We start from the raw sequence: 23669 nt of genomic DNA, 5'->3' as shown, positions 1-23669 counted from the left end.
GAGCAATGATGACACCACTGCATTCTAGCCAAAGTGACAGAGCAAGACGTTGTCTAAATAAATGAATGAATGAATGAAGCGAGACTCTGTCTTGATAAATACATAAACAAATTCAATTAATTTATTAGTGAGTTACTGTAAGAATGATAATTGCATCAAACTTTTCAGTCTCAGGTTAACCTTATTCTCATTATTCCAAATTAGTGAAATTTAGTATAATTATTTATTTTAGGGGTGTTTTTAAACTTACAGATCACTTTGGAGCTTTGTTCTGGAATGGTGGTGCAAAGATAGAGAGGTTTTTATTAACATCCCCTTGTCAGAGCCCCTGCCAAGGACACCTGTTGACAGCGACTGGAGTCTTTTTCCACCCACAAGGCAGCAGGACTAAGTTAAATTGAATCACTAAATATAAGGTACTGAAAAGTCAGTAGAGGGTGAGGAGGCTCAAATCCTCTTCCCCTTCTCCACCTTCTTTTGGAGCAAGGATGTAGAGTGTATATATCCATATACTTAAAGAAGAATGCATGGCAGATTTGTCTGGGCTTAAAACCCCATGTGAAAAGCTAGTTAACTAAGTGGCTGCAGAGCTGTTCTTTTATGAGGCCCTATCTATCAGAGACTTCATCTCCTGTTTTGACATTACTCAACAAAACAATATGAATATTTAAAGTACATTTAAAAACACCCATACAATACTCATAAACACATATCCTTTAGGGATACAAGCATCAGTTTCAAATCTAGTTGAAGTCAACCTTTATGGGCAAATCTTTTGGGGAATTTTATTGTATTTAGTGGAGAAATGCACTAGAGATTTTCTTTCATTTGAATTCATTTTTTTACTGATTTTTAGACTTTTCTCTACCATGACCTGTTTTCCCATGAGAGATAAAAATGATTAGAGAACAGCAGTTTGAACCCATGTTTAGTACTTACTTGTTATCTTCCAGAAAATCAAAGAGGAGAATGAAAAGTTATTGAAAGAATATGGCTTCTGTATTATGGATAACCACAAAGAGAGGATTGCTAACTTCAAGATAGAGCCTCCTGGGCTTTTCCGTGGCCGTGGCAACCACCCAAAGATGGGCATGCTGAAGAGACGAATCATGCCTGAGGATATAATCATCAACTGTAGCAAGTGAGCATATAGTTCATCCTTCGGGCCAAAAATGAGGTGGAGGGCTTTTTTTGTTGTAAGTAGTTGGGAATATTTCCAAAGTTACAGAGGACTGTTTGGGAAGGAAATATTTAAAAGCAACATGGTATTTCCATGTATAGGTCTCCAAATGTGTTTTTAGGTACAGTAGTCTCCCCTTAAATGTGGGGAATACATTCTAAGACACCCCACCCAATAGATGCCTAAAACCATGAATAGTACCAAACTTGATTGCCATCAATTGGAATACATTTCTGTTCATGTCTTCTACCCACAAATTTAATTTATCTTCCATCTTAACTAAGCACTGACCATACACAGTGGCCGTAACCTTTATAGTTTTAGGTGCAATAGCAAAACTAGGCATGATTTTTTTTTTTTTTCCTTCTTCACAGTTTCACAGACAGAAGATTTGTTCTGACTATAGATTTTTTATTTTTTTTTTCTTTAGTAAGTCAAGAACTTTCACCTTTCCACTTAAAGGAAGCACTTCTCTTTGGCATATCTGAATTGGCATCACTAGCAATTTATCCTTTGGTGCCCTTCTTAAGTAAAATAAGGGTTACTTGAACAATGCACTGCAAAACTATGACAATTGACCTGATAACTGAGATGGCTACTAAGTGGCCAGCAGACAGGGAATATACAGCATGGGTATGCTGGACAAGGGAATGCTTTGCATCCTGAGTAGGATGGCAAGAGATTTCATCATGCTACTCAGATCGCTGTGCAATTTAAAACTTACGAATTGTTTATTTCTGGAATTTTTCATTTAATATTTTCTAATCATGGTTGGCCATGGGTAACTAAAACTGCAGATGAGGAGGGACTACTGTATTGAGTGATGAGGAGGAAACTTGGAAATATGTGCTCAGCAGATATGTCCACTTTGGGTCATGAAAGGTAAAATTGTCCCTCACTTCTTATTTCACTGCCCTCTTCCTTTGTTTCCACAGAGATTCCAAGGTTCCTTCTCCTCCTCCAGGACATAAGTGGAAAGAGGTCCGGCATGATAATAAGGTTACTTGGCTGGTCTCCTGGACAGAGAACATCCAAGGTTCCATTAAATACATCATGCTTAACCCCAGTTCACGAATAAAGGTAACGGGTTAGCTAAGGGCTGCACTGGTTAGTGGGGCTGATGATCTCTTTTTGTTGAAATGTGAAGATCTTCCATCTAGAATCACTTTGACAAATGAAAAACCCTCCCCACTGAAAGAAGGCAAGTACTGTCATGGTTAGCAATATCTGGTGACCTCCCTAAGGTGTCTGTTTTTTGCATCACATCATAACCTTATCCTTTTATTCATAAATATTTATTAAAATCCCAGTATGTGCCATGTACAGTTGTGTGTGTGGTGCTAGAATTGCATTGGTAAACCAGACAGACACAGGCTCTGCCTTCATGTTGCTTACTGTCCAGTGGTCAGAATGTGATGAAGAGTATAGTAAATGGATATTGACCTCTACAGCTCTCTTCCCTTTCCTCACCTTTCTTGGCTCTGAGGAAGGGAATGTAATTGCTCTGAATCCCAAAACAAGTTGTAAAATCTATTGTCTTACGTACTTCTGGCTTCCCAAGGTCTCATCTGGGTAGGTTCCGCCAGCACCAGATGGAATGATACATGTGAAAGCACATTCATAAACTATGTTATATACCTGTGTTACTATTTACCATTACTGTTATTGACAGGCAAAAACTGTCTTGCGAGGAATCAGTTCTCATTAGCCAGCTAGCTATATATACTCTGCTTTGGAGAGTCCCATGAACTTTCTCCAACATACCATGGAAATGAGAACAGCAACCTAAAAGACAGATAAGCTTCACAAAAAAACAAGTCAAGGACTTGGTTGTTTGTAGACTGTGACTGTTTTACATGTAGGAGACTGGGACTTAACAACATTCTTGATTTTGGTTTATAGATTGTTGAACACCTATTAATATATGAAAGCCACAGCTCAAAGGCTATATGAATTATCGAGACTAAAATCCACATTTTCTAGCTTATAGCCTTGTGTTCTTCTATATATAATTATTCTAATGAAAAATGCCGATCTATGTATTTTCTTCAGTTGGAAAATATACTTTTCCTAGTTTAGAGTAATTACAGAGTTAGAGAACCCTCATGGTGAGCAAAAGTCAAGTCATTTAAAGAACTGTGTTGTATTCCTCTTCTGAAATAGCACAAACTTGTGTGGCTACAGAGGTGGATAAACAATGGTTTTAGCCCTCACACAACTTGTAGGTTGGTGAGTACACTAGGTGAGAATTCAATTGTATTAGCAGAAAGGTAAAAGTTAAAGACATTACATAAATAGATCAGCTATTCTCAGCACTTACAGATCAAGAACAACTTTATGAAGGAAATTGAGTTACAGTTAGGTCTTAAAAGAGGTATTCCAAACACAGAGAATTGTGTCATTCTGGACAGAGCCGGGTAAGCACAGAGGTGTAGGGAATGTGAAAAGGAATGACAAAAAGAAGTCTCCAGTAGTGATAGTTGCACAATATTATAAATGTACTAAATGTTACTAATGATAAATTTATGTTATATGCATTTTACCACAACTTAAAAAGTATCAAGATGATAGATACTTGTGTTACTATTAAAAAGCATTTTCACATAAGTTGACATTTGGTTCTCCTAACCATAGCAGACATATATTAATATCGCCGTTTTATGGATGAGTAAAATTAGTCTCTGGGGGGCCCCATAGCTTGCCCAAGATCCAACAACTAGTAATTCTTAGATCTTCTTGGACTCTTAACTTCTTAGGTCTTCATTCTCCTCATGTTTTCCTGTGACAAATTGTGGCCAGCCTCATTTAATTGTCATGCTGAAGAGACCAGACCATTAAAGGACTTTGAACATAGGAGTGTCTTGAACCTATCTTCACTTCAGCCAGATTTATAGGCAGTACACATAAATCACACCAATAAATATAAACTGTTATAAATGTGGCAGAGAAGTACAGAGTACTATTTGAGAGTATACCAGGGTGGCTGATCTGGCCTCTGGGGTTCAGAAAAGGCCTTTCTGAGGAGGTAACATTTAAGATGAGATTTACAGGATGAATAGGATTTTATCCCCGGATAGAATAGGGAAATGGGTGTTTCAGACAGGAAAAATAAAATAGCCTTTTGAAATCCCTGAAGTAAGAAAGAGCTCGGTAGTTTTGAGGGCAGAAAGAAGCCAGCATAGTTGGAGTACAGTGAACAAGAATCAGGAGAGGAGGCTATAGAGGAAGGCCAGCCATATCTTCAGATCCTTCTTTGAAATTTTTTACATTATCCTAAGTCTGAAAGGAAGCCACTGAACTGGGTTTTAAACAGGGAAATAACGCCAGATTTGTATTTTAGAAACTTGTTAAGTAATTGGTCATTTTGACTGCTACTCTGTGGAGCCTGGATTGGCTGCAAACAGGAAGTAGGCCAATAAGAGGCTGTTTTAGTGCTCGAGGCAGGAAATGGCTATGACTTAGACATACGACAGCAATGGGAATGGAAATAGGTGAACAGAGTTCAAATATATGTACGCTGAGTACTTGTACAGGCAAGGATTAGAGTTGATTGTAAGAATCTCTGAAGGTTGAGATCCTTGTTAGATAGGTCAGGTGGGCACTTTAAGAGCAGAGAGCCAGCCAGTTTTATTCCAGACAATATCTGGATAACTGCTCTACACGGTAGGCATTTGTGCAAGTTTCTGGATGATGATTCTGGTGGCAAACCTAGAAGTCACCCAGAGTTAGGCTCTGCCTAGAACCTTATACCCAGGACAGAGTACCTGACTTCAGTCAACTGGAATGGGGATCCCAACAACAGGCATTAAAGGCTTGGAAAAGTGGTACCATTGGGGGAAGGAGAAATGTAATTTCTTAAGCTTGCTCTTGATCTTCTTGGAGGCTGTCTGCCACTCAGGAGAACAGTGAGATCTTCAGAGGTTGAGGTTTGACAGCACCTTGAATAGTTTTTAACTTTGCATTGCTCCAGGAGAAGCATTCTCTTTTTAGATACCAAAAAATAAAAATAAAAAAAGAAACATACAAGTATTGGGGGTTTTATTTTTAGTGAAATATTTCAGTTATACAAGAACAGATAATAATGTAAGGAGCCCATTACATTAATAATGTAATGAGTTGGCTTTGTCAACTCTTAACATTATGTCCTATGTGCTCAATTACTTTATTCCATAAAAAAATTCTGATAAACAACTGGAGCCACCTGTGTACCATTACCTCTTTCCCTGCAGATTACTATGATGGATTCGATGTTTTTATTTGTGTGTGCGTGTGTGTGTGTGTGTGTCTGTTTATTTCATTTTTTAAGAGGCAGGGTCTTGCTGTTTTGCCCAGGCTAGACTGCAGTGTCACAATCATTGCTCACTGCAACCTTGAACTCCTGGGCTCAGGCGATTCTCCTGCCTCAGCCTCTTGAGTAGCTGGGACTATAGTTGCGTACCACCATGACCAGCTAATTTTTTTGTTTCTTTTTTTTTTTTTTTTGGTCGAGACAGGGTCTCACTATGTTGACTAGGCTGGTCTTAAACCCCTGACCTCAAGTGATCCTCCTGCTTCAGCTTCCCAAGGTGCTGGGATTATAGGCGTGAACTACCGCACCAGGCCTATTTTTTGTATTTTTACAGTATGTTTATGTGTGCATAAACAACATGTAATATTGTTTTGCAAGTTTTATTAATAGTTCTAAATTAGGTATGTTATTAAAACCATGCTGCAATGTGTTTATTTCACTCCAGCTTTGGTTTTGAGATTTTATTATCTTGACATAACTTTTAATTTATCCATTTTATTTGCTACATGGTATTCTATTAGAAAAACTGGCCTATTCTCTTGTTAGGCACTTGGCATTGTTACACTTTCTTGCTACTATAAACTGCTAGAATAAACACATTTTTCTTATGCATGTAGATGAAAATTCTTTTATAACTTATTAGATATTTCCAAATTATTCTCTGAAGTACTTCAGTTTATATCTCCACCATTCCCCCACCCCCCCGCACCAATGTGTACAAGTTCTTTTTCTTGTTAGAACAAGAAACTTGTTAGAACAAGTGTTAGTTAACAGTTGCTAATATTCCTAAAGTTTTGCTTTGTGTATGCCATGAGGTTGAAATCTAATACATTTCCGAATAACCTGTTTTCCCAGAACTATTTGGTTGTATTACCTCCTTTGTCATATAACACATTTCTACATTTATGTCACACTGTTTCTGGGCTCTTTGTCCTGTTTAATTTGTGTGTCTATTTCTACACCAGTAGCATACTTTCGTTACTGTAGCTTTATAGAGTCTACTGAGTAGGACACGTTTCTTTCATTGCATTCTTTTTTTTTTTTTTTTTTTTTTGAGACAGAGTGTCACTTTGTTGCCCGGGCTAGAGTGAGTGCCGTGGCGTCAGCCTAGCTCACAGCAACCTCAGACTCCTGGGCTTAAGCAATCCTACTGCCTCAGCCTCCCGAGTAGCTGGGACTACAGGCATGCGCCACTATGCCCGGCTAATTTTTTCTATATAGATTTTTAGGTGTCCATATAATGTCTTTCTATTTTTAGTAGAGACGGGGTCTCGCTCAGGCTGGTCTCGAACTCCTGACCTTGAGCAATCCACCCGCCTCGGCCTCCCAGAGTGCTAGGATTACAGGCGTGAGCCACCGCGCCCGGCCTAGGATCAGTGTTAACATCACATTGCATTTAATCTTATTAAAATATTCTCAGTGCCAAATACACACTTCTGCCTTTTTTTCTCTTTAGAACCTATAATTCTGTGGGGTTTCAAAAATGTATGTGCCTACAACCTTTTAAATGTAACCACCTAGTGATTAAAGGGCTAGATGTGCAGGAAAACATTTTTACAAAACTCATAGTCTTGGAAAGCTCTGATTTTGGTGAGTTTTATTAGAAAGAGAAAATAAGTCACATGCTTTTTTTTTAACTTATTAATAAAAGATATAATTCATAAAATGGACTTCATTAAAATTATAAACTTCCATTCTACAAAACACTGTTAAAATACAAGGTACAGACTAGGAGAAAATATTGGTACCACATTTATCTGAAAAGGACTTACATCCAGAATATACAGATAATTCCCATAGCTCCATAGTAAAAAGACAAACATCCCCATAAAAGGGAACAAAAGATTTGAACATATACTTTACAGAAGATACAGGAATAGTCAATAAATAAGTACATGTAAGAGTGCTCAACATCATTTAATTTCAGTGGAATGAAGATTTAAACCACAACAAGATACTAAGTCCAGTTCTAGGTATTTTACCTCAAGTGAAATGAAAATATATATCCACAAAAAGATTTGTAGAAGAATGTTCATAATAGCACTATATTCATAAGAGTCCCAATCTGGAAACATCCCAGGACAATAAGGTACAGTCATAGAACATACTGTATTTATTGGAAGTTAAAAGGAGTGAACTACTGATACATTGAACAACATGGATGAACCTTAACATGTTGAAAAGTCAGACACAAAAGTCTATATTGTATGATTCCATTTATATAATATTCTAGACTAAGCAGAACTAATATGTGATGACAGAAATCAGATTAAAGATCAGTGGTGGTTTGGTGGGAGGTTGACTGGATAGGGGCAGGTGGGTATTTCTGGAATGGTAGTAATATTCTCTATCTTCATAGGGGTGTACATTTACCTGGGTTATGAATTGTCAGAACTGATCAAACTGTAAACTAATCTGTATATCTATATAACATAAAGACTTTAAAAATTTATTCACAATGAAAGGTGACTAATTGGGGTTTTAAGAAGAGAAAGAAAAGTATTGGAAGAAAATTTGTAGATGACTAATGGTATCTCACAAAGGACTTGCATCCAGACAGTATGTTTAAAATGGGCATGTATAGAAAGCTGGTTGGGTTTTATCTTTAATCATGATATACATACATAGAGCCAGTTTGTTGTACCTTTTTTTTTTTTTTTTTTTTGTTGCACTCTGTTGCCCAGGCTTGAGTGCTGTGGCGTCAGCCTAGCTCACAGCAACCTCAAACTCCTGGGCTCAAGCGATCCTCCTGCCTCAGCCCCCAAGTAGCTGGGACTACAGGCATGCGCCACCATGCCCGGCTGATTTTTCTATATATATTTTTAGCTGTCTATATAATTTCTTTCTATTTTTAGTAGAGATGGGGTCTTGCTCTTGCTCAGGCTGGTCTCCAACTCCTGACCTTGAGCGATCCTCCCGCCTCGGCCTCCCAGAGTGCTAGGATTACAGGCGTGAGCCACTGCGCCCGGCCTGTTGTGTCTTTTATGTAAATGATGAATGTTTGGGGTTCAGAGTATCATTCACCCTTTGGTGCTCTACACAATGGCAAACTCACATAGGGATCACCAGCCTAGGGAGAAGTAAAGAGCCATGTAAGGATATTGGCAAATGTCATCTTCCCCAACACAAGTTTCTCAGAAAGTATTAGAGAATTGGGTCTAGTTTGCCTCCTTACCTCCCACTTTGCAATTTTGAATCTAGATCCTGATCCCACTTAACCACTCTGGGGAATGGATAAGCAGCTATATTAAAAAGAAAAATATGGTGGGCCTGCTAGTTTTAAAAAGACACCCAGCTGGGCACAGTGGCTAACACCTGGAATCCCACCGTTTTGGGAGGCCAGGGCCGGTGGATCACTTGAAGCCAGGAATTCAAGATCAGCCTGGACAACACAGTGAGACTTTGAGACAGGCTGGTAGGCCTGTGCGCACTGGAGTGAGGGGAAAGAAGCCACTTTTGAGCTGGATACTGTAGTCTTGAAGATGAATCTTTCATGTCCGATTTTTTCTGTGTATGTGTAAGAACAATTGTTATGGAGATTTAATGCTGACTTGTGTATGAGGACAGTGTGTATCACACCTTTTCTTACCCTCTTAAATGTCAAAACATACTGAGAAACATCAGTGAGAAATTTTCAGCTCCCCAGAAAATAAGGCTTAGGTATTTTTTTCTGCGTCACCGACTACTAAGTCACCCACCCACAACAGTGAGTAGTTACTGAACCTCTTACTTTGTAGCCAAACAAGTACATCCAACTAGTATACACATGATTGTGGGAGAGTGCTGATGACTCCTTAACACGCCCATATAAGCTTTAATTTCTGAGCATTTTTTAGGATCTAGAAGTGAAAGACATTTCTTGCTGCATGTACCCCACGCCTCTGCACACTCAGAAGGCTGGTTACCTTGACCACAGTTCTTCTGGCTCAAGGACCACATGTTCATGTCATAGGCAGGAACCAGGCATATCTGGGTAGAAATCACTACCCCAACTTTTGTTGTGGGTGGGGTTATTAAAAGCAAAGATTCTTGGATTCTTAAATTCCTTCTTTGTGTTCATGTCCTGTAGTCTGTTTTGTAGTTGTTTGTTTTTTTTTTTCCCAAGAGAGATAGGGCCTCGCTCTCTCAGGCTAGAGTACTGTGGTGTGATCATAGCTCTCTGTAGCCTCAAACTCCTGGGCTCAAGTGATCCTCTCACCTCAGCTTCCCAAATAGCTGGGACTACAAGTATGTACCACCATTCCTAGTTAATTTTTTTTATTTTTTGTAGAGGCAGGGTCTCTCTCTGTTACCTAGCTTGGTCACGAACTCCTGGCCTCAAGTGGTCCTCCCAAAGTGCGGGGATTACAGGTGTGAGCCACCATACCCAGCCCCTAAAGCTCTGATTTTTCCTAAAAATAAAAAATCTTTCCAGAAACATTGTTTCTCAGTCTACTCAAGGAACAATTTTACATGCAAAACCTGGAAGTCATTGTGTTTCTCAGTAATTACATGATGTACTGTTTGGTTCTGCCTCTTTGACAGCTTTACCAAACTGTGAATGGTTGTCTTAAGTTTAATGGAATTCAGTCCTAGCAGAAAACTGCTATTGGGTCACAGATCTGGCAGCAAGACTGTGGTACCGATGTGGGAATGGAGGTGTTTATACCCTTTGTGTTGACAGAATTCAGTTTTTGGGACATGCCATGTGGGCTTTCCCCAAGAACATAAACGTTGTACCAAATAAAAGCTAGAAGCTTTCTTAGTGGGTAGACGAGGAGCCAGTTGTGCTTGACAGTGAGATGGGACAGCATGTGTTCTCATCAGCTTAAATGCCTCAGACTTTCTCATCAGTACTATTCTTTTTCAGTTTTAAGTTCAGGTACCTGCTCTTTGGTTCAGAGCTCTGAACTTTGATATACAAAGTTTGTCTTTACCATCCCTAAGCAATCCACCTTTGGGGTTGGATCTTTGCAGGGTGAGAAAGACTGGCAGAAATATGAGATTGCTCGGCGGTTAAAGAAATGTGTGGACAAGATTCGGAACCAATATCGAGAAGACTGGAAGTCCAAAGAGATGAAAGTCCGGCAGAGAGCTGTAGCCCTGTACTTCATTGACAAGGTGAGAGCATCTTCTTGTTAGCGTTGTGTGTAGTGTTCAGCTTAACAAAGGGAGTGCCTGCTCTGCCCCAGGCCCTGTGCCAAGTACTAGAGAGACAGTGACACCCTGGTGCCCACCATCTTGCAACAGATCTGATCCACTAAGGAAGGGAGAAGTGGAGAGAGGCATGCACAGTGTGTCTGCTGCTGTATGAACACATCCTGCCTAACAGAAGGATTTGTGTGCATCTGAATGTGTCAGAGATACTGTGACATTTTCAAACTCTTTGACCATGACCCATAATAAATTTTTTGTATCATAACCCAACATGCATATAAATGTATTTGTGTTTGTGTGTAACTGAATCAAAAGTTGCATAAAACATTGCTTAGCCATATGAGCAGTGGATTCTGATTTGATTTTTTTTTTTTTTTTTTTTACTCTGTTTCATTGTTTTAGAAAGAGATGGTTATAACCCATAAAATTGGTTAAGGAAACCATGCTTGTATCACAACCACGACTTTAAAGACAGTGCTCTAGAGGAGTTCAGTTCTTCATGCTCATGAGAAGAATAAGATTTCATGTTTTTTTCCCCAATCGTGTACTACTTACATTTGGCATAAGTTCTGAATTGTCTCAAAATTAAGACACTAGCTTTTTGAGTCTAATTGCCCAGAATAACAACACTCCCTCATTTGCTGCCTTGTTCCTAAAAATTTTTTACTTCCTTTTCTCCATCACCATTTCAGAGGACAAAGTAGAGAAAAGAGAAGCTTGAATGTTTTTTATATCCCTGGAGCTTTCATAGGGGAAGAATTAACACTGCAGAATGCAGAGTTCCAGGCCCTGCAGGCTGTCCCCAAAGAGAATTGAGAGGCTTCTGTTTGTGGTTTCCCAAAGATCCTATGAGGATCACATCTTTTCCTTCATGCTCACCTTTCTTCTCTTTCTTTCTCTGGGTAGCTTGCTCTGAGAGCAGGCAACGAGAAGGAGGAAGGAGAAACTGCGGACACTGTGGGTTGCTGCTCACTTCGTGTGGAGCACATCAATCTGCACCCAGAGCTGGATGGTCAGGAATATGTGGTAGAGTTTGACTTCCCTGGGAAGGACTCAATCAGATACTATAACAAGGTCCCTGTTGAAAAACGAGTAAGTTAATGTGGCCTGTACTTCCTGGCCTGTTTTTCTTTCATTCAACAAACATTTATTGAGTCCTTTTCATGTGCTCTGCACTTTGCTGGGCACTAGCAAAAGTGACTTGAGCCAGGTGTGGTGGTGCAAGCCTATAGTTCAGCTACTTGGGAGGCTGGGGTGGGAGGATCACTTGAGGCCAAAAATTTGAGTGCCACAGTAGCATCTGTGAATAGCCATTGCACTCCAGACTGGGCAACATAGCGAGACTCTGTCTCTAAAAAATAGATAAAAATAAAAATAAATGGCTTGAAAGAGAGGGGAGAGGTATTGTTGTACTGTGTACCTCCTTTTAGTCCTTGTCGCTTACTCTGTGCTATCTTCCTGGGAATGAAAGGCCATCTCCCTAGCAGTAGTCAACAGAGCATGTTGTAGAGAGTTGGCCCTCACAGTAAACATGATGTTTGACCCTACCACGTTGTTTTAATGATTTAACCACATCTCAGTATCTGCTGGTCACGTTGCACGTTTATCACTTTGCATCTTAGCTCAGCCTCTCCCTAACTCCTGAGTGAAAGGTTAACCCTTTAGTCCCCAGATTGCTAAGCCCATCATTGAAGAGGGTACATAATTTCAACCTAATGTTTCCCAAATTATTGGGCTTGAACCACAGACCTATAGAGCTTGGGACCCCAGTAATCCAGCCCATCAGCATTCTGATCTTTACTCAGTAATTAGGCTTTGCTGACGATGGAAATGCTCCAGGTTAAAAGAGAACAAAGAGACCTGACAATTAAATGTAATCTGACCTTAGATTAGATTCTGTACTGGCAAGATGAAGGACATCATTAGCTCAACTGACAAAATTGGATTATAGATAGTAAATTAGATAACAGTGTGTATCAGTATAAATTTACGAAGCTGATAAGTACTGTGTAAATGTAAAGGAAATATACACTAAAATGTTTAGTGCTAGAGGGCCATAACACGTGGCTCAGAACAAATAATTATGTATATACATATCTAAATACACACATGGAGAGAGTGAGCAAACATGCACACTTCACAAATAATAAATGGGGTAAAATGTTAACAGTAAATCTGGGTAAAGGATACATGGGTGTTCCTTGTGCCTTTTCTTTTTCTTTGCAAGTTTTTGTGAGTTTGGAATTATTTCTAAAGTAAAAGTTTTTTAAAAAGTAATAATTAGGCTTTACCTATTTATTTTAGGTTTTTAAGAACCTACAACTATTTATGGAGAACAAGCAGCCTGAAGATGATCTTTTTGATAGACTCAATGTAAGTGGACAAAGTGTGCTGGGTTGAAGGGAGTCCCAGCCAGTCTCACAAGATCCTAAGAGTTTCCAGGGGTGACTTAGGCTGTTCCTTCAGCCTAGCCTGTCCTGTGGCATCCTATATACTCTTCCTCCCTCTGTGCACACTGAATCTGTGGCCAGAAGCAGGTACCTCTCTGCTTTAGAACAATTGCCAAAGCTTTGAGGCAGGAGATAGTTGAACCCTGCCTTTTATCCTCCCCTGGCTCCTGCACAGCCCTCCCTTGGCTGGATGCCCAGCAACCTCTGCTGGAGACCTAAAACCTGTCCCTGATAATAGGGAAGGACAGATTTGCTTTATTGGCTTGTTTAAGATTGAAATATTTCATAAGGACGCATAATGTAACTCTATATGCTAAGCATTCTTTTCCGTCTTTTCCTAACTTCGTGCTTGCAATAAACTTGACAAGATTGTGACTGCTCTGGCATAAATGACTCCAGAAGGGGCAGGGTGGTACAACTTTCACCTAAATCCCAATATCTTCTCTGTTGGTTCGTCTTCTCCAGACTGGTATTCTAAATAAGCATCTCCAGGATCTCATGGAGGGCTTGACAGCCAAGGTATTCCGTACATATAATGCCTCCATCACGCTACAGCAACAGCTAAAAGAACTCACAGTCCGTAAGTATTGCTTGTCCAGACAGGGCCCACACTCCTATTAATGGTGTCCAGTGTCCTTGCTTAGCTAAGTCAGTTCTACTTTTTCTATTTACCATTGTGACTGGAACGTTTCCTTTCAGACCTCTAATAGAGAGCCAAGGCTTATTGTATAAACATAGGATCAGTGCTATTTCCCCCACTCCCACCCCAGCTTTCTAGATTAATCTCATGGGATACTGACCCATGAGCTTTCTACCTGCTATGAAAATGCCTGCATTTTGTGTTTTGTATATGTTATTTAAAAGCTCACAGGGTGAAGGTATAGTTGTGTGATGCTCTATTAAATTGGAGAGAGTAAAGTTGTCATGGTTACTAGAAAAATATAGGAGCACATCCTTTCCTTGAAGTTTCTGTCACTTTTTCCCCCATAAGAAAGTAGGTAATATTCTAAAAACTAGCTACAGAAGGTATCACCAAGATCCACAGGCTTTTTTCCTAGAGCCCAGTCACTACTAAATTTCCACTGTCCTTTAAATATGTCAAATGGCCTCAGAATATGAATCAGAAAAGCCAGAGGTGGGTGTTGAGGGATCGTCAGTATTTAGGGATGAAGAATGTCACATGGTACAAGTAAAAGAAATTCTTTGGAGGACATTTATAATTTTTCTCTTTAAATAATGTACTACCTTACAGCTTAAAAACGTAAAACATAAGGTCCCTTTTGTCTCACCCTGTTTTATAGACTTTTTTCTGTCCAAATTCCACATTTTCTTCATCTACATCGGGTGGGGAGGGAGTGAGGCAAACAGATGGAAGTCCCTGGCCACACTCCCTGAAAGGTGTAGATTTTAGTATTACTGACACTCAGAATTTCTCTTATGATGGGAATTTACTCAGGCTAAGATTACATATAAACTTCCTGCTGTCTTATGATTGTTGATTCAGATTTTGGACCTTGTGCCTTGGGGGAAACTTGAATTGATCATCTGAGTGAGATAAGGGCAGTAAAATCCTGGGGAAGACACATTGTGTGTGTACTCTTGGTATGTGAACTGACTCTCTGTCACGTGTCTTTCTTTACAGCGGATGAGAACACCCCAGCAAAGATCCTTTCTTACAACCGTGCCAATCGAGCTGTTGCAATTCTTTGTAACCATCAGAGAGCACCACCAAAAACCTTTGAGAAGTCTATGATGAACTTGCAGTCGAAGGTATCTTGTATAAAATAAAAGGAACCGAGTTTGCTGTGGGCAGATCATCTGAAAATAAGAGGCTTTTATAATCCAGCCTTTTGAGCTGGGATAGCAGGCCAGTTCTGGGTCTATTCTGGAAAAAAGGTCCATGGTAAAGATAAACAAATGGAAATATACAGGAATCAGGGTACCCCTTGTTCAGGACATCTTCATTGACACAAAGTCTACATTGGCCACCTCCTATTTCGAAAAGCTAACTTTGATGTGCCCTCTAATTGCTAATTATTGTCCTTATGGTACATAAGGAAAATGGATATAAAGAGTCTTCACAATTCCTTGCCATAGCCCAGAAATACAACTACTTCCAAATTAGATTGTTTCAAATTAAAAAGATGATGAAACAATGATATTTAAGTTCTTCCTAATTCTAGCACAACTATTTTTATTTTTACACATTCCACAGGAATCATATTTTTATATAGTTCATCATGAAACATTTGTTGAATGCTGGCTGTGTGCCAGACAGAGTTGCCACCCTAGTGAGAAAGACTGATGTGCAAACAAGTAGATGCTGTTCCTCTTCCTTTTGTGCCTCTCTCCCTCCGACTCTGCCTGGTACTGAGCTTTTAAACCACGGGGCACTTAACATTTGAAGATGAGCATTTTTGTATTAACCAAGGCTGCATAACTAATCCATCATAATTTGCTAACCCACAGTGAGAATTTGCAGACACTTCACTATAGAACAGATACATAGGTTTAGAAGGGAAACCAATTATTGAAATACAGTTATCAAAATGTATTTTAAAGTCTATGATAAATAGGTGTGCCTCCTTATTAACTTGAGGTTTGAGGTGGTTCTAATAACTCCTGTATATTTTAAGGTAGAATGAATATAAATACTTTTAAGATTCAGCACTAATTCTAATATGATATGACAATATCTGTAACTTTTTTTTTTTAAGAGACAGGGTCTCACTCTCGCTCAGGTTAGTCTTGAACTCGTGAGCTCAAGTGATCCTTCCCACCTCGGCCTCCCAGAGAGCTAGGATTATAGGCGTGAGCCACCATGCCAGCCAACATCTGTAACATATATTGATAAAGTCACAGATACTACTATGGTTTGTTGCCCACATTCATAATTGAAGAAATACTAAATTTCAACTAGTGATTGATGAAATTACAGATGTAATGTTTTTCCATTTAAGTTCATGGCATTCTATATTCGAACAACTGAAATTTAAAAACTGCTGTGGAATGAGACTACATACACATTTTGAGACCCACAGCGTTTTCACTATTGCCATTTCTTTGAGATAAATACCTAGCAGTAGTACACCTAGGTCAAAAGGCACATACAACCTACAGTTTATCCTACAGATGCCAGCTGGCTTTTCTGAAGGGATGTATACACCCACAGTGAATGAATATACATCCATAGACCTCTCAAATCCTTGGATCATATGGTTGGCAAGCAAAGAACCCTACAGACTGCCTATCCTAGCAGCTTCTGTTTGCTGCCACTCCATTAAATGGTGGTCATCTGGAATTGTTTACTCTCCTCGTGTTATTATTCTAAGCCAGAAATAAAAGCATTAATATTCAGGTGCTGTTTACCTAATTCAAGAGACCCCTCCCAGGAGCATGAGGAGGTCTTTTGTTGCTCTCACTCTGGAACCACTGTTTGGGCAGCCTAGGCTGCCTGCCAGACGAGCCCTCCAAGCCCAGGAACCCACTCCTGTGTGCCCACAAAGCAAACACACGCCCCTGTTTGCCAAGTGAATCAATGGAGCCTTTGATGCTTTAAGAGAATTTGACGTAGCCTGCCAATTTAGCATTTACAGAAATGGTTAAAAGATTGTGGTTTGCTACATTTCTAGCCTAAAAAGAATCTGGCTGGTGGTGTCTGTAATACTTTTGTATATATTAAATAGAATCAGTTCCCTCAGTTTGGCTTTGGACAACATAGACGTTGGAAGTGAGCCAAGCCATTCATAGTAAAACATATTTAATGATTCTTTCACAATGGTGGCCTCTGTTTCCAATCTTGGGCTGTGTGAGTGTGTCTAACAAACAATTCTAGGCTCAGTGAGCAGCAGCCCAGTGTGTATGAGTCAAGCGTGTATTTACACTGGAGGTTCTCTTGACCTCAGGTCAGCAAGATGATCGCAGGTCTGGGGTTCTGCCCCCAGCAGTGTGGGCTTTAACCTCATGCTGTTACCCACTGCAGTTGCTAAGCAGGAATCTAAGAACTTAGATTCTCCAGAGGTGCTTTAGGGCTCTAATAAGCAAGAAAAGCTAAAAGTGCTGTTATCTCTTCCTTTGTATAATACATAGGGATTCTACAAGATTGGGGGTGAGAAGCCCACAGCTAAAAACATTTTCACACCCATTTTGACTGGTAACTTCCTTCCCACCTCAGACCTCTCTCATTTTTAAAACAATGCCAAAGCCAGGCCATGGTGTGCCATGTATTGGTTTGCGACAGACTGGCTGAGCTGTTTGGCTTCCTGGGTACCTTTTAATTGCCATTTTTTAGTCCCTTGGATAATCTTCTTTTCCGTGCATTCTTTTTTTCTTGAGAAGTTGGCAACTCCTTCCCAGAGTACTGGCAGGATCTAAGGAATGAGCTGGGCTTGCTCAGTGTGTATGCAAAGTATTCTCCCTCAGCTTCCTAAAGATGAAGACTAAAATCTGGCACAGGGTCTATTTTATAAACAGCTGTCATTTGTAGCCCTCCTCCCAGATGTTTAAAGCCAATTTGTTCTCTGAAAGATGAGCACACAGATTCCTAGTCCCAGTGGATTCCTTTCCCCAAGCCCCAGGTTATTGCCCTATAAAACTGGCATTTCTTGAAGGATCACTGAAGATCATAAATGAACAACTAGCAGTTGAATTCAGCAGTCACTGTGCATCTGCTCTTTGCGTTCCTGAAGCCACCCTTGGTGTTTTTACCTTGCAGACCACCAGAGAGAGACAGCTGCCTGGTGGAAGACAACTTCTAGGTTTCACCTTCTCTGGTGGAGCTCTCTTTTCTCTCTGGCTCATTTCAATCCTAACCTTACTGCTATTTTTCCCTACCTAGATTGATGCCAAGAAGGAACAGCTAGCAGATGCCCGGAGAGACCTGAAAAGCGCCAAGGCTGATGCCAAGGTCATGAAGGATACAAAGACCAAGAAGTATGTACCTGGAGTTGTGGAAAAAGTTCGGGGTTGGTTGAGAGAGAAAAGTGTGTGCAGTTACCTGTTGGAGGCCCTGGGGCCCCAGCTTTTCTAGGGTTTCTGAGTGATATCTTTTGGAAATCTCCACACATGGGGCTTTTATGCTTTTACTGCCCCAAAACAGCAGGGTGGGGTTGCAGTGTGCACTTACCAGGCCTAGTTCTTGATGACTCTGCCATTCTTTAGGGTAGTAGAGTCAAAGAAGAAGGCTGTGCAGAGACTGGAGGAACAGTTGATGAAGCTGGAAGTTCTGGCCACAGACCGAGAGGAGAATAAACAAATTGCCTTGGGAACCTCCAAACTCAATTATCTGGACCCTAGGATTACAGTGGCTTGGTAAGTGTTGAGCCCTTCTTGAGGTTCCGTTGCTGCTCAAGGAAGGTAGAGGGGGTTTCAAGAGCATTGTTGGTCTTCATATTGCCATTCCTGAGATGAACATTTCTAATCCTCTGGGGAACCGGCAGCCTTCTGATTCCAAGATTGTTCTTTTTTAAGCACCAGAGGAGGCAAGAAAAGCTGTTGCACCCCTTTTACTAAAAGAATTTGTTCTGTAAAAATTGCATCCAGTCAAAAGGCTGTACTTAAGGACCTAAAAGTCCACATGTGGCCTTAAGGCCACAGGTTCTCTGTATTGTGTGTTCTCTGTCTGTCTCACACACACAGTGCCATATAACATCCAAAACAAGTGGCTTTTTTTGAAGATGTTTAATTAGTTTGAGCTGTTAAAGTCTGGGCATAGGTGGAGGTATTATTATCCCCTATAGCACCGATTCCACTGAGCCAGAGGTTCCGCCCAGCTATTGTGCTCTTTTCTCTCTCTTTTTTTTGGCCTCCCTTGGTGCTAGAGGTTGGTTAGCTGCGTGGAGGGGCAATATAGCACAGTGGTTAAGAGCGTGGAGCCAGACTGCTTGGGTTCAAATTTCAGCTCTACCACTTACTAGCTGCATGAGAATACATGTAAAATACGTAACATCTCTGCCCCAGTGTTTTCATCTATACTTTTTCATTTGTACATCTGTAGAAGCACCTACTTTAGAGATCACTGTCAAGGTTAAATGAATTAATCACATAAGGCCCAGAGAACATACTTGGTACACCAGTGACTCACATCCTCACCAGACAGATGGGAAGGAGAAGGTGGCACATCTGAGCCTGGGCCCCAGGTCTGGGCCATTGCTCTCTGAGTTGCACTAATCCCCCGTGTTTCTCCCTTGTTTGCAGGTGCAAGAAGTGGGGAGTCCCGATTGAGAAAATTTACAACAAAACCCAGCGGGAAAAGTTTGCCTGGGCCATCGACATGGCTGATGAAGACTTTGAGTTTTAGCCAGTCTCAAGGGGCAGGGTTCTGTGAAAAGGAAGAGTATGGTTTGGGGAAGATGGATAAACTGAACCTCGCTTGCCCTCGCACTGAGGGAGAGAGGCAGCAGCAAGTCTTAACAAACCAACATCTTTGCGAAAAGATAAACCTGGAGATATTATAAGGGAGAGCTGAGCCAGTTGTCCTATGGACAACTTATTTAAAAATATTTCAGATATCAAAATTCTAGCTGTATGATTTGTTTTGAATTTTTTTTTTATTTTCAAGAGGGCAAGTGGATAGGAATTTGTCAGCACTCTGCCAGGCAAATTCACTGTTTCACTGAAGCGTTTGGATTCTCTTAGCTACTGTATGCGAAGTCCGATTATATTGGTGCGTTTTTACAGTTAGGGTTTTGCAATAACTTCTATATTTTAATAGAAATGAATTCCTAAATCCCCTTCCCTCTCCCCCATTTCAGGAATTTAAAATTAAGTAGAACAAAAACCCAGCGCACCTGTTAAAGTCGTCACTCTCTATTGTCATGGGAATCAACTTTCATTAAACTTGAAGCAGTCTGACATCGGCAGTGTTTTGGTTCAGACACCTGTTCACAGAAAAGCATGATGGGAAAATATTTCCTGACTTGAGTGTTCCTTTTTAAATGTGAATTTTTATTTCTTTTTAATTATTTTAAAATATTTAAACCTTTTTCTTGATCTTAAAGATCGTGTAGATTGGGGTTGGGGAGGGATGAAGGGTGAGTGCGTCTAAGGATAATGAAATAATCAGTGACTGAAACCATTTTCCCATCATCCTTTGTTCTGAGCATTTTCTGTACCCTTTAAGATATCCATCTTTTCTTTTTATACCCCAGTCTTTCACTTGAAAGATTTTATTGTATAAAAAGTTCCACAGGTCAGTAAATTTAGAGGAAAATGAGTATTTGGTCCAAAAAAAAGGAAAAATAATCAAGATTTTAGGGCTTTTATTTTTTTCTTTTGTAATTGTGTAAAAAATGGAAAAAAACATAAAAAGCAGAATTTTAATGTGAAAACATTTTTTGCTATAATCATTAGTTTTAGAGGCATTGTTAGTTTAGCGTGTGTGCAGAGTCCATTTCCCACATCTTTCCTCAAGTATCTTCTATTTTTATCATGAATTCCCTTTTAATCAACTGTAGGTTATTTAAAATAAATTCCTACAACTTAACGGAAACTTAAGTGTCTGCCTTATTGTTAGCAAGGGCCCAGGCCAGAAGTTGGAGCTCTGGGGCCTGGAGGTAGTATGGGATGTGGTCTACCATTCTGGTCAGCAAGGCTGTATTCTTCCTCAGGAGCAGATGGGGCAGGGCAGAGCCTGGCCTGGAAGGGTGTGGGTATGGGTTGTAGGGGATCCAAAGTCCACAGCCCTAGATAAAAACAGGCACAGAAAGGAAGGAAGGGTGCAGAAATCCACAAGAACAGGTGGGGTGCAAGAACTGTATCTGAGGCCTAGTGTAGGTAATGTTTATTGAGCAGGATGGAGCAGGTATATTTGGGAGGCAGATTTTTGGAGAGCTTTCCCTGTATAGTGGCCAGAAGCAGAGGGCTTCTTTGGGTTTGCTTATGTAGCTAAGTCAGGATGGGGAGAATTAAGGGTACAAAGCCAGTCAGAACCCAGAAGCCCCTTCCCAGGTGGAATGCTGACTTCTCCCTGCATTGATTGGTTAATTGAGAGAGAGCGTGGTCTTTGACCGCTTCCCAGTGCTCCAGGTACCCGAGCTGGCTATGGTCTCTACAAAAATTGTTTTTCTTCTAGGTTACAGCTGTCTGGAATTCAGGATGAAAGGTGAGGTCTCTAGGTCAAATGGAGCAGGGAGCAGGAAGGCCAGAGTGGTCAGAGCTATTCACTTAATGGTTAATGGAAGGGACCTAGGCCCTCTAGCTTGCTAGCACCGGCAGGAATCTTCAGGGAGGCAGGCCATCTCCTTAATGGTCTCTGTTCTCTCTGGGGCTGGAGGCAGGGCTGGTACTGAACTCACAGCAGAAAATCCTAGAGGTCCTTGGCAGCCTGTATTTTTATAGGCCAGTGAGAGAGGCAGCATTCACCCCAGGGAATAAAGGGAGTTATGTAGCCATCATTGCTTTGAAGCAAGAGACTGTAGCAGGTATTTTTGAATTCTGTGGTATTAAGGTAGCTGGACCACTGAATGTAGGAATGGCAACAGAGAGGCTCTTCCAGTGCCCAATTAATACACTATGGCTAGCGGGTAGGTGATGATTAAGTAGACCTCAGATTTGGGACTTGGGCAGCAACCTTGATCCACAACTAGAAAGCATGGACAGGAAGCCTTGCAGGCAGAAGACCCTGCTGAGGGGCAGAAAGGTAGTGCCTACCGCTCTGGCAGGGACCTCCCATGCAAGGCTTCTGAGGGCAGGTACAGGGCAACTAGATGCTGCTGGTCAAGACACTGGGAAGAGCATCCCAGGCAGTGGCAAGAGGCTTGGGAGAACAAAGCCAGAGAATGGGAAGCTGATGTAGCCACTGGAGATGAGAGAAGCAGCTGAACCAGGTAGGTCGGGGCCAGACGTAAAAAGGGCACTGAAGGATGCTTGAGCCTAGAGTCAGAAGTAAACCCTACCCCCTTGCCTAATCCTGTATGTCTCACTCCAGCCATGTCAAAGAACAGAGGCCTGATGGGCAGGGTCTGAAAAACTCCTTCCTATCAGGCCCTCTTGTGATGCCCGAGTCCAGCTGTGGGCAAAGGGGAATGTCTTCCTCGTGCTACCCACACCAGACATCTGGGTGCTGACTTGGCTCCCCTCTCCCTTACTTGCCCCCGCAACCTGGTCAGCAAGTTCTGTCCTTCTCCCTGCCAAAAGCTGTCAAATTGCCTGACGCCTCTGCCACATTAAAAAATGAAAAAAGAAACTTCACAATCCTCAGGCCTCTTCAGCCACTACCTCTCCCTTGTTTCCCAAACAAGCACCTACAGTGAGTCAGCCACACCACCAAGCTGTTCCCCACCCATGGCAGGGAGCTTGTGTCCCATCTGCTCCCCATTCTTCCTTCACTCTGACCACCATCATCAGTGACTAAGTGACCAAACCAATAAATGGGCATCAGGCTGTGGCTGAGTCACCTCTATCAGGTCCTTAAGTGCCTTGATTGTCTCACTCAGGCTAGGTGACTTCATTTGCACTAAAGGGTGATGACTTCTCTGTCCCTATCTCCAATCTAGACCCCCTTTCTGAGCTCCAGACATACGGTGCCAACTACATCTCTGTAGGGGATGTCCACAGGCACCTCCATCTCAACATCTCTGGAACCGAGCTCAGTGCCTACCACTCCAGGCCTGTTGGGCCTGGGTTTCCCATCTCAGTGGAGGGTACCACGTCTACTGTCCCCTAGCCCAGAAACTACAGTAGCCACCATCCTTCATCCCTTTCTCTCATTTCCATATCCAATAAATTACTGACTCTAAAATCACCTCCTAAATACCATATACAGTACATAAATAGGTATATCCCTGCAGACAAAAATTTTTTAAATTTTGTCTAAGAGTTGACTTACATTTCAGTTTTTACAAATTCCTCAAATAATGAGACACTCTTGACTTGTTTTGAACCAAAGAGCAGTTTTTGGAGAAAACACATTACCCTGAAATGACCTCAGTCAAGCTAGTTTTGGATGCTTATAAGTAGTCCCCTGACAAAACCAGTAAACAAGGAGACAAAGAAATTTAACACGGAGTTAGCAATTATTTCTCACAATCTCAAGTATTCCATGTAAACAAGCCTCTTAAAGACCACTAAATTGCAAGACTGATTTTTTTTTTAAGATTTGATAATTGTACTGTGATTATGTATATTTTTTAAGGGCTCTTTTAGAAAACCTGAAACATTAATAGTAATGGATAACATGACAGAGTTGAGATTTGTAACAAAACAATATGGGAGGGGTTAGTGTGTAGAGTTTGGCATGACACTAGAGTGGCCACCAATTCATGATTGTTGAAGCGGGATGACGAGTGCCTGGGGGGAGTTCACCATACCATCCTGTCTACACATAGAAACATTTGAGATTTTTCATTAAATGTTTAAAGCAATATGATAACAGGTTATGAAGATCATTAAGAGAAAAAAGGAGAAAAACCCAATCTGTTTTAATGTTATACTAAAAGGTAATTATGCTTAGGTTAAAATTTCCAGTGATAGCATCACATACTAATTCATAAAGTATTCTCTCAGCAACATGGATGAATTTCAAAACATGCTCAACGTAGACACAAGAGTACCTACTCTGTGTTTCCATTTATGTAAAATTCTAGAATAGGCAAAACTAATCTGTAGAGACAGAAAG

General features: G+C 40.8%; 1 protein-coding gene across 1 annotated transcript in view; it reads left to right on the top strand.

Annotated features, from left to right (window-relative positions):
- TOP1 (DNA topoisomerase I) overlaps positions 1 to 19936 on the top strand; it is an 84111-nt gene extending 64175 nt beyond the window's left edge. Inside the window, exons 12-21 of the mRNA XM_069495655.1 lie at positions 954 to 1141; positions 2116 to 2260; positions 10425 to 10568; positions 11511 to 11696; positions 12909 to 12977; positions 13520 to 13634; positions 14697 to 14824; positions 17892 to 17986; positions 18215 to 18364; positions 19250 to 19936. Coding sequence (XP_069351756.1) covers positions 954 to 1141; positions 2116 to 2260; positions 10425 to 10568; positions 11511 to 11696; positions 12909 to 12977; positions 13520 to 13634; positions 14697 to 14824; positions 17892 to 17986; positions 18215 to 18364; positions 19250 to 19352 — 1323 coding nt within the window. The 3' untranslated portion in view covers positions 19353 to 19936. The remainder of the gene's footprint in view (positions 1 to 953; positions 1142 to 2115; positions 2261 to 10424; positions 10569 to 11510; positions 11697 to 12908; positions 12978 to 13519; positions 13635 to 14696; positions 14825 to 17891; positions 17987 to 18214; positions 18365 to 19249) is intronic.
- The last annotated feature ends 3733 nt before the right edge of the window (positions 19937 to 23669 follow it).

This window comes from Eulemur rufifrons, chromosome 20, assembly GCF_041146395.1.
Source record: "Eulemur rufifrons isolate Redbay chromosome 20, OSU_ERuf_1, whole genome shotgun sequence".
NCBI classification, from domain to species: Eukaryota; Metazoa; Chordata; class Mammalia; order Primates; family Lemuridae; genus Eulemur; species Eulemur rufifrons.
The sequence above is the reverse complement of the archived record's forward strand: the minus strand, read 5'-3'. Positions and strand labels throughout refer to the sequence as shown.